This window comes from Notechis scutatus, chromosome 2 (genome assembly GCF_049901735.1).
Source record: "Notechis scutatus isolate UNSWTSFEM ecotype Mainland chromosome 2, rNotScu1.2, whole genome shotgun sequence".
In the NCBI taxonomy this organism is placed as follows: Eukaryota; Metazoa; Chordata; class Lepidosauria; order Squamata; family Elapidae; genus Notechis; species Notechis scutatus.
Genome location: NC_142010.1, coordinates 12,399,793 through 12,413,929, shown reverse-complemented (window position 1 = coordinate 12,413,929; position 14,137 = coordinate 12,399,793). Strand labels below are relative to the sequence as shown.

General features: G+C 57.8%; 1 protein-coding gene across 1 annotated transcript in view; it reads right to left on the bottom strand.

Moving 5' to 3' along the window:
- Window positions 1–6,616, bottom strand: part of LOC113430909 (E3 ubiquitin-protein ligase TRIM7-like) — a 25,430-nt gene extending 18,814 nt beyond the window's left edge. The window contains 11 exon segments of the mRNA XM_087954131.1: window positions 68–635; window positions 1,327–1,347; window positions 1,708–1,761; window positions 1,906–2,021; window positions 4,244–4,316; window positions 4,319–4,429; window positions 4,432–4,471; window positions 4,580–4,675; window positions 4,938–4,975; window positions 4,978–5,354; window positions 6,195–6,616. Of these exon segments, the coding sequence (XP_087810257.1) occupies window positions 68–635; window positions 1,327–1,347; window positions 1,708–1,761; window positions 1,906–2,021; window positions 4,244–4,316; window positions 4,319–4,429; window positions 4,432–4,471; window positions 4,580–4,675; window positions 4,938–4,975; window positions 4,978–5,354; window positions 6,195–6,616 (1,916 nt within the window).
- Between the last annotated feature and the right edge of the window lie 7,521 nt (window positions 6,617–14,137).

The window sequence follows — 14,137 nt, the reverse complement described above, 5'->3', positions numbered from 1 at the left end:
CTATTTCAACTGTTGTAAGTTGGGGACTATCAGTCCTGAAGATCTTTTATAGGACGTGGACATTCCTCACATTGAAAGGGTGACCCCATCCTGGCCCAGGCAGAAAAAAGGCCGGAGCGTCTCCCTCAGGAGGGGCCCTGTCTGGAAGGTGTAGAAGGAATCCTCCGTCTCTGCATCCAGGAACTCCACTTTTCTGGCCTTGCAGTCCAGCCTCACCCGCAGCCTCTGCAGCGGCCTTTGCAAGCTCAGCTTCTGCTGATGCATGTTGAAAGCGACCATCTCCCACCAACCACTCTTCCCCACAGCCCAGATTCCCTCCTGGGGGCTCAGCTGGAAGGTCCCCTTCCTGCGGACGGACTCCTTGGCCACCCCGATGGCCCAGCATTTTTTGCGCTGCGACAGAAATGTCAGCTGCGGTGCACTAGGTTTGACAGCCGAGGCCGTGTCTAGCTCGTGCACGGACACTTCCCAGCAGTTCCATCCTGTGGTGAATCCTTCACAGCCCAGGACGCAGAATTCCCTGTCGAACCTCTCTGGCACATCCGGCAATTCCTGGTATTTGGTGGCCCAACACACACTTGACTTCTGGCACAGGAGCCGGGGGTGGGCGGTTGAGCTGTTCAGCGTGACTGGGACTACAGGATGGAGAACAGAAACTCTCAGACGGGCTGGGAACAGGGGAGGGCAAAGCCGGTCATAGATCAGGGTTCCCCCACTCCCAGGCCCTGGACCCCTACCGTGCGTTGAGCCTTTCGGAACCAGACCACAGAGGTGGTGGGTGACTGTGAACGCAGCTGCGTGCATCCCCACTCGCGCAAGCCAAGGGATATGTTTCCCTCCACACACGCAGGACCATCCCCTACCTCCACCCCACCCACCCCGATCAGCAAAGGTGAAAAGGTTGGGGAACTCCGTCTTAGAGGATGCTCCACCCACTCAGGGAAGGGAAGCGTGGCTGCTTACACCTGCTTAGCGGGAGGGGGGCAGCAGGATGCCAAGGGGAGCAAACTGGGCCGTTCGGTCATCCATGGAATTCGCTACCGTGAGTCGCGGTGTCTGGCAGGCTTGAAAGAAGGGCCAGCTCGATCCCTAAGTATATCATCCTCTGCAGCTGCCCAAGGCCCACCCACCACACTTGGATGGCTGCTATGGGGTCAGAGGTCCCCCCGTTTACAGCAGCACCTGCTGACCCGTCAGCTGCCTGGAGAGCTGGTTCAGGCAGCGGGGGAGTCCAACGTCAAGGGTACACAGGGCGCTGCAACTGGACCCCACCCTCTACTGTGCATCCTGGCCCTGACGTAGACCTTTTCCTCCGTGTGCTGTTACCTTTACGAGATCTTGGCTGTTCTGGGGAAGAAGGGATAGAAGTTAAAATCAGGATGGGGGGCTTGGAGAAGCCCCCTCCCCCACTTCTCACAAGGCACAACTCAACACCGAGGCCCCCACTGTGCACTTCTATGCCCGGGAAGCTCTCAGCGCCCTCCCCCGTAGCTCTTTTCTGGCTCCGCCTGGCTGCTGTGGGACCCCCATTCCTCCCCCAGAGGCTGCCTTTGGGGCCCTCCAGACTCGGGGCTTCCACTCCACAGAGGAAGCCACTCCTGGCAGGCGTTACTACTGGCGATGTGGGAAACCACTGCTGTGAGGCCTGGTAGTCTTTGCAAGCCCCTCCTCCACTGACTCCTCCCCCCCAAGCCCCAGGGGGTTTACCTGTGGCCAGAAGTCGATCCTGGCTCTCCTTGGTTAGAATTGCCTGCAGAGAGACTGAGATGCGGAGGAAAGGAAAAAATGAGGCCTGGCTTACCCAAGATCCCCCAGTAGGAAAGGGGGCAGGAGGAGGGCCCAGAACTCCTGGGGCTCCTCCTGAGGGCCCAAGACCCCCAGTCCCCTCCTGAAAAGGCCTCTCACCTTTGTAACTGTCCACAATCTGCCTTACAGAAGCGTTTTTCACCAAGAGGGTGCGGAGTTTGTCTTGCAGCCTGGGAGAGCCGCTCTCTACGCGCCCTACCACATAACTCCGGCACCTGCGACACAAGGAGGGTGGCTGTCAGGGTTCCAGCAGTTACTCCAATTAAATCATGAGCCTTGAGCCACACTCCCTAAACTAAAGAGGATTTATTTGAAGCTACCATTCTACGTCCGGCACTAATACGGGCGTAGCCAACTCTGAGATATGAAATTCACTGTCACCCTTGATCCTGCTTTCACCCCACCCACCACTCTGGGTGTATCATCTAAGATAAAAAACGTCCATAGCCAAGAGTCATCAATCATGCTCTCCAATTAGATGTTTTCGTGCAGAAGCTTCAGTCATCTAATCAGTCTTAGAAGAAAATATGAATGGAATGTACTTTCAATTCCACTGCCGCCTGCTCTTTGAAATTCCCTCCTTCTTTCTGTTGTCAACTATAAAACTTGTATACAAAATGTTTTATGAGTTGACAACGGCCTCACACAGCTACCCGGCTGCCTCCCCGCATCACAGGGGGGCTGGGTGAGGGCTGGGTTGGCCATGGTGTGTGTGAAACAAGCTGGTCCTTTCCAGCATCTTGCCAGGCGAGTACAGGACTCGGGTTTTCCAAACCTGAGTTTAGCATGTGGCCTGAATCCTGCCTTGCTTCTTATGCAACCATTGTTTGTTGCTTTGATCGCAACCGACTCTGCACACTGAACCAGTCTAGAGTTCAGTAGAGAAGCGAGGAAAGACACAAACTCATCACAAACATCAATGTGATTCTGATCTTACTGTACCAAGGACTAAGGGATCCAAAGCAAAGAAACCAGGTTTCCTGCAACAACTGAGTTTCCACCACTTCCCTCCACCCCAAGTGGATAGTCTGCCTGGGGGATCGTCCAAATGGCTGCAGAAGAGAAGAGTTGCCCCCGAGGGTCCTTGGGGATCGGCTGTTTTCTTGAAGACCTTTCATTACCCAACTGAGCAACATCATCAGTGCCAGAAGGGAGTGCGGTTTGCTCTCCTTTCACATACAGGTAACCCTCAACTATTTGTTTTGTGAACATTTAAAGTTACGGTAGTGAAAAAAGTGCCCTCCGGCCATTTTGCAGAGTTTCGACCTTTGCAGCATCCCCACGGCCACGGGATCCAAGTGCAGTTGCTTGGCAACTGGCTCACACTTATGACCACTGCTGGATCCCAAGATCATGTGGCCGTCGGATGACCAAAGCCCACAGGGAAGCCAGGTTCACTTAACAACCAGTTTACTTACCTATAAATGGCAGTGATATGCTTAAGAAGTATGGCAGGAAAGGTCATAAAAACCCAGTTAACGACTGTCTCACTTAGTAACAGAAATCTTGGCTTCAGCTGTGGTCGTGAGGTCAAGGACTGCCTGCACTCCTGGCTTGCCCTGACAATATTGGTGGGACTGTTGTTCTCTCCTTGGGGGCTCCCTGGTTGGGCTGCTGTTTGCTGTTGGATTGTTGGTCTGCGTTGGTGGTGCCTCATCTGTGTTGTTTATAACGCCTGACCAACAACTGAGCCCAAGTGAGAGCAACCTACTTGTGTATCAAGGGGGAGCAAACCCCACTGTCAGGTTTGGAAGCCATATTGAGATTCGATGCTCCTAAGCTGCCACAATTTTTCCTGGGAAAGTGGGGGTGGTGGAGGGAATTAATTGGAGTGTATCTAGACAAAATAAAATTCTTTTGCTGGTTCAAGGTCACGTAGTGTTGCGCATAGTGAAAAGGAAGTCGTCCTTTGGGACGGATGGTGATGGGATGTGGTGATGGGTTCAGGGGATGGATTTGTAGTATTTACTTATTGTAAGGAAGCCTGGAACTTTCAGATACGGAATTCCAGATGTGCCAGTTACTATCCAAATAAAAGGAACTTTTCAGAGATATCTTTTGGAGTTATTGGGTGGAATGAAGGGTTGCTACAATGCTGACAGCCACTCCCTCCCAGCACCGATGGTGTTGCCTAGTCGGGTAACGAAAGGTCTGCAGGAAGTCAGTCGAGCTCTGAGAGCACCAAAGGCCCCACAACCAGCATCTCTCGGCCACAAAATCCGAAAGGGTGCGGCTGCTCCAGAAATTCTGGGCACAAACCGACCCACAGAGACAGGGAAAGGCAAGACGGCGCCTACCTGTCTACGGTATCCTGGATGTCCTGAAAGAGGAGAAGAGAGAAATGGGTGCCGGCTCTCGCAAAGGTTGCCGATCTCCCCTCCGCCCACCCCACCGGGACCCTCTGCTCCCCCCCTTGAGGCCAGCAAGGGCCCCCCACCTGCAAGAATTCCCGTCCGGCTGGCGGCACTTCCTCTCCGTCTGGGCCATCAGCTGCTGCAGGCGGAAGGCCTCCCGGAGAGCTTGGCCAGGGCCACCGCCCGCTCGGCCTCCATCTTCTCCTCCTGCTCGGCCAGCCAGCCCACCCAGACCGGCTGCCTCTCCCGGAGCAGCTCCTGCAGGGACTCAGCGCCAGGCCCACCTGCTGCTTCTCGGCGGCAAGTAGCTCCTGTGGGGCAGAAGAAGAGGGGGGACTCAGAGGGAGGGGGGAGATTTCCCAGCCGCAGAACCAGCGTCCCTGAGGGGCTGCCTCCTGCCCCCTCCCCAAGAGACGCACCTGGCACTCCTGCCGGCTCTCCTCCTCGGCCTGCCTCTGATGCAGCAGCTTCTCCTCTTCCTTCCTCAAGGGCTCCAGGAGGCCATCCAGCAAGTCCTGCACGCAGAGGAGAGGGTGCCATTCCTGGGTCCCAAATGGCAGCGCTCCCACCCAGAGGGGTCCACAGGAACTCTGTGCCACACTCAAGGAGAGGCCCTGCTGAGGGTCCCAGGGACAGGCAGGGGCCCACAGGGAGGAGAGCAACCGAGGGTCGGTCTGCCACCACCCCCGCCCCGTGTCCTGACGGAGTGCCCCATGCAATTGGGGCTGCCCACCTCCCCCCTTTTGGAAAGCCTGGCCCAGGGTGCCCAACCCCTACCTTGAACTCCTGGGCAGCCTCGGGCAGAGAGAGGAGGGGTGGCCCTGGTGCCCCTCCAGGCAGCCGGGACAGAGGAGGCTCTTCTCGCGGGAGCAGAAGCTCTGCAGGGGCCGCCCGTGTTCCTGGCACAGCCGTTGGCCGCTGCTCTCCTCCTGGGCTCCCTCCGACAGCCGGCGCCTCTTCACCAGGCGAACCACGTTGGCCAGGGCCCGGTTGGGGCAGGCGCTGCCGGGCTCCACCTTGACCCTGCACTGGGGACAGGAAGGCTCAGGGCCCAACTGGGCCAGGCAGTCGCGGCAGAAGTTGTGCCCGCAGGACAGGACCATCGGCTGCTCGAAGAAGTGCAGGCACAGCGGGCAGGTGGCCTCCTGGCCCAGCTGCCCTTCCAGGGTCTCCTCCCTGAGGCCGCCATGGGCTCTTCAGCCCCCTTTGCAGAGCCTGGAAGGGAAGCTGCTCATTGGCTCCTTGTCGGTGGGGGGGAGGAGGCTCCTCCTTTCTCAGCCCCTCCCCTCTTGCAGGGAGCAGGCTGGGAACCCTCCTCTGCTTAAGGCCCCCTTTCCTGTCCTGGGGGAAGAGGGGCAGACAAGCAAGGGGGATTCTTTGAAACGGGGAGGCTGCCCAGTGGGCGGAGAAGAGGGAAAGGAAGCCCCCTCCGGGTCTCTTCGGGTCCCTCCAGCTCAGCCCGGAGGGTCTCGGAGGGTCTTCCTTGGTTCGCCCCAAAGGCCCCCTGGCCCCCTCGGGGAGAGCAGGAGCCTCGCCCGAAGCCCCCCGTTTGGGCCAGTTCGGGGGCGTCACTTCGGCGGGGAAGTTGACCTCACCTGTGAAGCTCCCTCCGCCCGGCGCAGCCGTCCCCTCCCCCTGCGAGGAGCCTCCGCTCTGCCCGGCAGCGGGCGGGGAGGAAGGCAGCTTCAGCCGGGGCGCCTGCGCAGTGGAGTCGAAGGGCCGCCGGCGCTTTCGGTTTCGTTTCCCGGCGGGCGGGCGGCGGTCCTGCACCGCCTCTTCCTGGGAGGCCCCGCCCCTCCTGCCCCCACCCCCTGCTCCCCTCCGCTCCCCCCGCCCGCCATGGGGGTAAAGGGCGCTTCCCGGGCGCTGCTGCTTCGCCCGGGAGGCCGGAGCCGTTGGGGCCGAGGAGCGGGGGAGCCTCTGTGGCCGGGACTGGCCCGGAGCGGGAGCCGAAGGCCGCGAGAAGCCAGCGCCCCTCCCGCCTCCTGGGGCTGAGGGTTGCTCTGCGCAGGCGCCCCGGCCGCTCTTGGCTACGCCCCCGCGCCCTGGGCGCAGGCGCGGCGGCCCTTCTTGGCTCCGGCCGAAGCTGCCCTCCTGGGCGGGGAGGGTTTCTCTGGCAGCTGCAAGTGCAGTGGGACCCGCCCACCGCAAGCCCGTTGACGCCGCGGCTGCACTTTACTTATGGCACCTCGGAGGGAGAAAGGCGGCCGAGGGTCCCTTAGGAGCGAACCGTTCCCAGCGGAGGGGGAACCCCTGGGGCGCTGAGGAGGCGGCTGCTTTGGGATCGAAGCGTCTGCAAAGGGAAGACCCCCGGCTCGGAGACCCCCAAAAGACGTCCCCACCCCCGAGGGTGCCAGGCCTCTTCCGTCCCCCAGGCCTTCTAGGGGCGCTTGTCCTGCAGCAGCAGCAACAGGCCAAACATAGGGGCGAAATCTCCGTCTTCGCTGCTGAAGCATCTCGGTGACTTTGAATAAGATTGGTTCGTGGGAACAAAGCGCCGACCGCCCCCCGTGATTTTCGACTGTGTGGATTGATCAAATTCCCATTCTTGCCCCCATTTCCCAGCTGGAAAGGTCCTGGTCCTGCCCGCGGAGGATGCGATTAGAAAGGAAGGAAAGGATTGCGCTGAAATGAACAAACTCGCCAGGAAGTGGCAGGAGAGGGAAGGAAAAGCATTCTGAATATATATATATAATCTAAATCAATAAAAAGCATACTGGTCCTTTCTTGGTTATGATCTTTGCCAAATTACAGCCTTGATGAAGTCAAAGTTCTGCCTAAATGTAGCACATTCTGAATTTTAGGACAGGTTCTCTCCAACTTTGCCCACTTCCGGCCTGGAGGACTTCAATTCCCAGAATTCCCCACCCAGAATTCTCCCTCCCTCCGTTCCCCCTCTCTCCCTCCCTCTCTCCCTCTTGCTCTCCCTCCCTCCCTCTCCCTCCCTCCCTCTCTCCATCTTGCTCTCCCTCCCTTTCCTATCTCCCTCCCTCTCTCCCTCCCCCACCCTCCCCCTTGCTTTCCCTCTCTCTCCCTCTCCCTCCCTCCCCCTCCCTCTCTCTCCCTCTCCCTCTGCTCTCCCTCCCTCTCTCTCCCTCTGCCTCTCCTCCCCTCCCTCTCCCTCCCTCTAGCTCTATCTCCCTCTCTCTCACTCCCACTCCCTCTCTCCCTGTCCCCCTCTCTCCTCTCTCTCTCTCCCTCCCTCCCTCTCCCTCTCTCTTTCCCTCCCTCTCTCTCTGCCATTCCTTCTCTCCCTCCCTCTCCCTCTAGCTCTATCTCCCTCTCTCTCACTCCCACTCCCTCTCTCCCTGTCCCTCTCTCTCCTCTCTCTCCCTCCCTCTCTCCCTCTCCCTTCCTCTCTCTCCCTCTCTTTCCCTCCCTCCCTCTCTCTCCCTCTCTCCCTCTGCCACACCTTCTCTCCCACTATCTTCCTCTCCCCCTCTCTCCCTCCCTCCCTATCTCCCTCTCCCTCCCAATCCAACTCTCTATCTCCCTCTCCCTCTCCCTATCTCCCTCTCACTCCCTCTCTGTCTCCCTCCTTCTCCTGCTCTCCCTCTCTCTCTCCCTCCCTCTCTCCCTCTCTCTTCCTCTCTCTCTCTCTCTCCCTCCCTCCCTCTCACCCTCTGCCTCTCCTCTCCCTCCCTCTCCCTCTGCCTCTCCCTCTCCCTCCCTCTAGCTCTATCTCCCTCTCTCTCTCCCTCTCTCCCTGTCCCTCTCTCTCCCTCTCGCTCCCTCCCTCTCTCCCTCTCTCTTCCTCTCTCTCTCCCTCTTGCTCTTTCTCCCTCTCTCCCTCCCGCTAGCTCTATCTCCCTCTCTCTCACTCTCCCTCCCTCTCTCTCTCCCTTCCCTCCCTCCCCCACTCCCTCTCCCTCTCTCCCTGTCCCTCCCTCCCTCTCCCCTCCCTCCCTCTCCTCCCTCCCTCCCTCTCTCTCTTCCTCTCTCCCTCCCTCTCCCTCTCCCTCCCTTCCCTCTATCTCTCCCTCCCTCCCTCTCTCCCCCTCTCTCCCTGTTTCTCTCTCCCTGTCCCCCTCTTTCCCTCTCTCTCCCTCTCTCCCCTCTCTCCTCCCCTCTCTCCCTCCATCTAGCTCTATCTCCCTCTCTCACACTCCCTCTCTCCTCTCTCTCTCTCCCACTCTCCCTCTCTCTTCCTCTCTCCCTCCCTCTCCCTCCCTCCCTCTCTCTCCCTCTCTCTCCCTCTAGCTCTCTCCTTCACTCACTCTCTCCCTCTCCCCCTCTCTCTCCCTCTTGCTCTTTCTCGCTCTCCCTCTCATTCGCTCCCGCTAGCTCTCCCTCCCTCCTCTCTCTCTCTCTCTCCCTCCCTCTCTCCCTCTCTCTTCCTCCATCTCTCCCTCTCTCCCTCTCACTCCCTCCCCTCGCTCTCCCACTATCTTCCTCTCCCCCTCTCCCTCCCTCTCCCTCCCTCCCTCTAGCTCTATCTCCTCTCCCTTCCTCTCTCCCTCTCTTCCTCTTTCTCTCCCTCTCCCTCCCTCTCTCCTCTCCCTCCCTCTCCCTCTCTCTTTCTCTCCCTCCCTCCCTCTTCCTCTCTCTCCCTCTCTCTCTCTCTCCCTCTCCCTCCCTCCCTCTCACCCTCTGCCTCTCCTCTCCCTCCCTCTCACTCTGCCTCTCCCTCTCCCTCCCTCTAGCTCTATCTCCCTCTCTCCCTCTCTCCCTGTCCCTCTCCCTCCCTCTCGCTCCCTCCCTCTCTCCCTCTCTCTTCCTCTCTCTCTCCCTCTTGCTCTTTCTCTCTCCCTCTCTCCCTCCCGCTAGCTCTATCTCCCTCTCTCTCTCACTCTCCCTCCCTCTCTCTCTCCCTTCCCTCCCTCCCCCACTCCCTGTCCCTCTCTCCCTGTCCCTCTCTCCCCCTCCCCACTCCCCTCCCTCCCTCTCCTTCTCCCTCTCTCTCCCTCTCTTTCTCTCTCCCTCCCTCTCCCTCCCTCTCCCTCCCTTCCCTCTATCTCTCCCTCCCTCCCTCTCTCCCCCTCTCCCTGTTTCTCTCTCCCTGTCCCCCTCTCTCCCTCTCTCCCCCCTCTCTCTCTGTTCCCTCCCTCCCTCTAGCTCTATCTCCCTCTCTCTCCCTCTCTCCCTCCCTCTCCCTCCCTCCCCCTCCCTCTAGCTCTATCTCCTCTCTCTCCCTCCCTCTCTCCCTCTCCCTCCCTCTCTCTCTCTCTCTCCCTCCCCCTCTCTCTCCCTCTCTCTCCCTCTGCCACTCCTCTCCCTCCCTCTCCCTCCCTCTACCTCTCTCTAGTTCTCTCTCACACTCTCTCCCTCTCTTTCTCTCCCTCCCTCTCTCCATCTCCCTCCCTCTCTCTCCCTCTGCCTCTCCTCTCCCTCCCTCTCCCTCCCTCTAGCTCTATCTCCTCTCTCTCTCCCTCCCTCTCTCCCTTTCCCTTCCCTCTCTCTCTCCCTCCCTCCCTCCCTTCCTCTCACTCTCCCCCTCTCCCTCTCTTTCTCTCCCTCCCTCCCTCTCTCTCCCTCTCTCTCTCCCTCTGCCACTCCTTCTCTCCCTCCCTCTAGCTCTATCTCCCTCTCTCTCCCTCCCTCTCTCCCTTTCCCTTCCTCTCTCTCTCCCTCCCTCTCTCCCTCTCCCTTCCTCTCTCTCTCCCTCTCCCTCCCTCTCTCCCTCCGTCTCTCCCTCTGCCTCCCTCTCTCTCCCTCTGCCTCTCCTATCCCTCCCTCTCCCTCCCTCTAGCTCTATCTCCTCTCTCTCTCCCTCCCTCTCTCCCTCTCCCTTCCTCTCTCTCCCTCTCTCCCTCTGGAGGCCCCAACAGAAGAGCAAGGGGCACCTGGGGATGAGAAGGTGGGAGAAGGAACTGCTTGCTGGATCTTTGCATGATCAGTGACCCAGCGCAGCAGGTTGGGGAGGGGGGGAAGCAATGGTGGGGAGGACGAGGTACTTCAGTGGGAGGGGGTGGCCTCGGGGGTCTTGGGCAGGTGGCCTGTCCCATCGCAGCCCCCCCCCCATGGCCTTCCCGACCCCAAAATGCCTCATGTGCCCTGGAGGAGCCTCCCCTTCGAATGTGGGCAAAAGGAGGGAGCGATCCATTCAAGGTACAAGATTCCCTCCCCTCACTACTCCTCGGGTTACGACTGGAGTGGGCAGCCTCCACGAGAGCCGTAACTCCAGGACCACCTGCAGAATTTCTGTTTGTATTGTGAGCTGGTATATTTCCTTCCCCTCCAGAGTTGAGAGTTCGAGTCCCTCCGTAGGCACGAAAGCCGACTGGGTGACTTTGGGGGAATCGCCAGGGGACGCGAGTTCTAGTTCTCCCTTCCTCTCTCTCTCCCTCTCCCTCCCTCCCTCTCCCTCTCTCTTTCTCTCCCTCCCTCCCTCTCTCTCCCTCTCTCTCTCCCTCTCCCTCCCTCTTTCTCTCCCTCTCTCCCTCTCTCTCCCTCTGCCACTCCTTCTCTCCCTCCCTCTCCCTCCTTCTCCCTCCCTCCCTCTCCCTCCCTCTAGCTCTATCTCCCTCTCTCACACTCTCTCCTTCCCTCTCTTTCTCTCCCTGCCTCTCTCCCTCTCTCTTCCTCTCTCCCTCCCTCTCTCTACCTCACCCTCCCTCTCTATCCCTCTGCCTCTCCTCTCCCTCCCTCTCCCTTCCTCTAGCTCTATCTCCTGTCTCTCCCTCCCTCTCTCCCTCTCCCTTCCTCTCTCTCTCCCTTCCTCTCTCTCTCCCTCCCTCTCCCTCTCCCTTCCTCTCTCTCCCTCTCCCTCCCTCCCTCTCCCTCTCTCTTTCTCTCCCTCCCTCCCTCCCTCTCTCCCTCTCTCTCCCTCTCCCTCTGCCACTCCTCTCCCTCCCTCTCCCTCCCTCTCCCTCCCTCTCCCTCCCTCTACTCTCTCTCTCCCTCCCTCTCTCCCTCTCCCTTCCTCTCTCCCTCTCCCTCCCTCCCTCTCCTCTCTCTTTCTCTCCCTCTCTCCCTCCCTCTCTCTCCCTCTGCCACTCCTTCTCTCCCTCCCTCTCCCTCCTTCTCCCTCCCTTTCCCTCCCTCTAGCTCTATCTCCCTCTCTCACACTCTCTCCCTCCCTCTCTTTCTCTCCCTCCCTCTCTCCCTCTCTCTTCCTCTCTCCCTCCCTCTCCCTCCCTCTCCCTCCCTCTCTCTCCCTCTGCCTCTCCTCTCCCTCCCTCTCCCTCCCTCTAGCTCTATCTCCTCTCTCCCTCCCTCTCTCCCTTCCTCTCTCTCTCCCTCTCCCTCCCTCCCTCCCTCTCCCTCTCTCTTTCTCTCCCTCCCTCCCTCTCTCCCTCTCTCTCCTCTCTCTCTCTCCCTCTCCCTCCCTCCCTCTCTCTTTCTCTCCCTCCCTCCCTCTCTCTCCCTCTGCCACTCCTTCTCTCCCTCCCTCTCCCTCCCTCTAGCTCTATCTCCCTCTCTCACACTCTCTCCCTCCCTCTCTTTCTCTCTCTCCCTCTCTCTTCCTCTCTCCCTCCCTCTCCCTCTCCCTCCCTCTCTCTCCCTCTGTCTCTCCTCTCCCTCCCTCTCCCTCCCTCTAGCTCTATCTCCTCTCTCTCTCCCTCTCTCCCTCTCCCTTCCTCTCTCCTTCTCCCTCCCTCCATCTCCCTCTCTCTTTCTCTCCCTCCCTCCCTCTCTCCCTCTCTCTCCCTCTCTCTCCCTCTGCCACTCCTTCTCTCCCTCCCTCTCCCTCCCCTCCCTCCCTCTCCCTCCCTCTAGCTCTATCTCCCTCTCTCACACTCTCTCCCTCTCCCTCTCTATCCCTCTCCCTCTCTATCCCTCCCTCTCCTCTGTAAGGACTTCCTTCTGTGAATATTCCTTCTGTGCTCCTGATTTTGCATGCTGACGTCTGCTGTCTGGGATTGTTTTCCTCACGTGGAAGAATTTCTTGAGTGCCAGTTGGATGTGCTGCAAACTCTGACAGCATCCGCCCCACAGAAGCTCCCTTGGGGCCTCCGGGGGCCTCACCCAGCCCATTGCAAGCCTGAACCCGAGCTCCTGAGGGGTGGATTTCAGCCTGCAACGGGCTGGGCGAGGCCTCTGGAGGCCCCAACAGAAGAGCAAAGGGGCACCTGGGGATGAGAAGGTGGGAGAAGGAACTGCTTGCTGGATCTTTGCATGATCAGTGACCCAGCGCAGCAGGTTGGGGAGGGGGGAAGCAATGGTGGGGAGGACGAGGTACTTCAGTGGGAGGGGTGGCCTCGGGGTCTTGGGCAGGTGGCCTGTCCCATCGCTGCCCCCCCATGGCCTTCCCGACCCCAAAATGCCTCATGTGCCCTGGAGGAGCCTCCCCTTCGAATGTGGGCAAAAGGAGGGAGCGATCCATTCAAGGTACAAGATTCCCTCCCCTCACTACTCCTCGGGTTACGACTGGAGTGGGCAGCCTCCATGAGAGCCGTAACTCCAGGACCACCTGCAGAATTTCTGTTTGTATTGTGAGCTGGTATATTTCCTTCCCCTCCAGAGTTGAGAGTTCGAGTCCCTCCGTAGGCACGAAAGCCGACTGGGTGACTTTGGGGGAATCGCCAGGGGACGCGAGTTCTAGTTCTGCCTTAGGCAGGAAAGCTGACGCTGGGAAAGTCTCTGTCTCCCTCACAGCCCAAGCCACCTCGCAGGGCTGTTGGGGGAAATTAAGAGGAGAAAGGGAGATCGCTGCCTTGAGTTATTTGCTTCCCCCAACCCCTGAGTGTATCGTAATTCATATCCTCCAATGGGACACGTCCATAGCCCAGAGCCATCAATCAGGTTCTCCAGTTAGAATTTTGCGAGGCAGAAACTTCAGTCACCTAGTTACTATGTTTAAAAAGCTAAAAGAGAGGTTTTCCGGTTTGTCGGCTTTGCGAGCGGTAGGGATTCGCGAAGCTGCACGATCCCTGCCGCGCTAGCCGTTTTTGGGGCTCCAATCCAAAAGGGTGCGGAGCAAGGCTGCCCTGCAGGGGCAGCTGAAGGTAGGGGGGATCCGGGAAAGGGTTTGGGGTGCTGCAGACCCCCTCCCTAGCCGGCAGAACCTCCTTTTACCAAGATGGTGCAGTGACGGTCCGTAATGGCCGCCACAAAGAAGCCGGCAGCTGGGCAAGTATGCGCTGGAGGAAGAGGAGAAAGTTTTTAAAAGTGAAAGTCTTCTTGGTTGACCCAGGACTCTAAGATATATTTAATTTAATTCCTGAAAATGATGGCTTTTTGGGTGATTCTTTCCACAAGAGAAAATAAGTGGCAATTCTGAGGTGCTGAAAGGAAAGTTTACTCTCCCCCCCGACGGAATTAATAAATGGATATTGAGAAACCTGTTTTTTTTTTCAGGTAAAACTAGCTTTTTGGGATAAGTCGGAAGGGAGAGGACAAAAAATATATTTATTTGGTTGGACTTTGTTGGAGGAGATGCCTTAAGGATTTGAAAACAGAAATAAAATCTTAATAAGGCTTCAAAACACAGATTTGAATTTTCTTTTTCCTTTGTCTGATACTACCCCTGGAAGAGAAAGGGGAATTTTGGCTTGGCTTGGATTGATTGAGGATTGTGGACTTTGGGATTGTCTTATTTTTCTTTTGGAATATTTTGGTTGGTGTGAGAAGAAAGAGGAAAAAAAGAAAAGAAAAGATCTACAATGGCTTTTTCCTTTGAGGAACTGAGGGATGAATATGAGCAAACAAAAGCAGCCTGTAAAGATGGTATGGAAAAAGCTTTTCTTTTTTTAAAAATGGCGTTGGTTAACTATGAACAGACAATACAGATGGAAACTGAAGAACAACAAGAAGAAGATGAAGACGCCATCTTCAATGAATCCCAAAATTCATCTAAGAAAGAAGGAAGGAAGAAAGCGAGGAAAATGAAGGACTTAAGATCTAAAAAAACATTTAAGAAAGAGAAAAATATGATGCAAAATAAATACAATGATAGCAAACAAGAGAAAAAGGGAATACAACAGAGAAGGAATGCCGGCAAGACAGAGGTTAGAAGAGGGGGTAGGAAGATTTGGTGGGGAAGAAAGAAAGGGGAAAGGCGGAGAAAAGCCACAAAGTTTTAAAATTAGATGGGA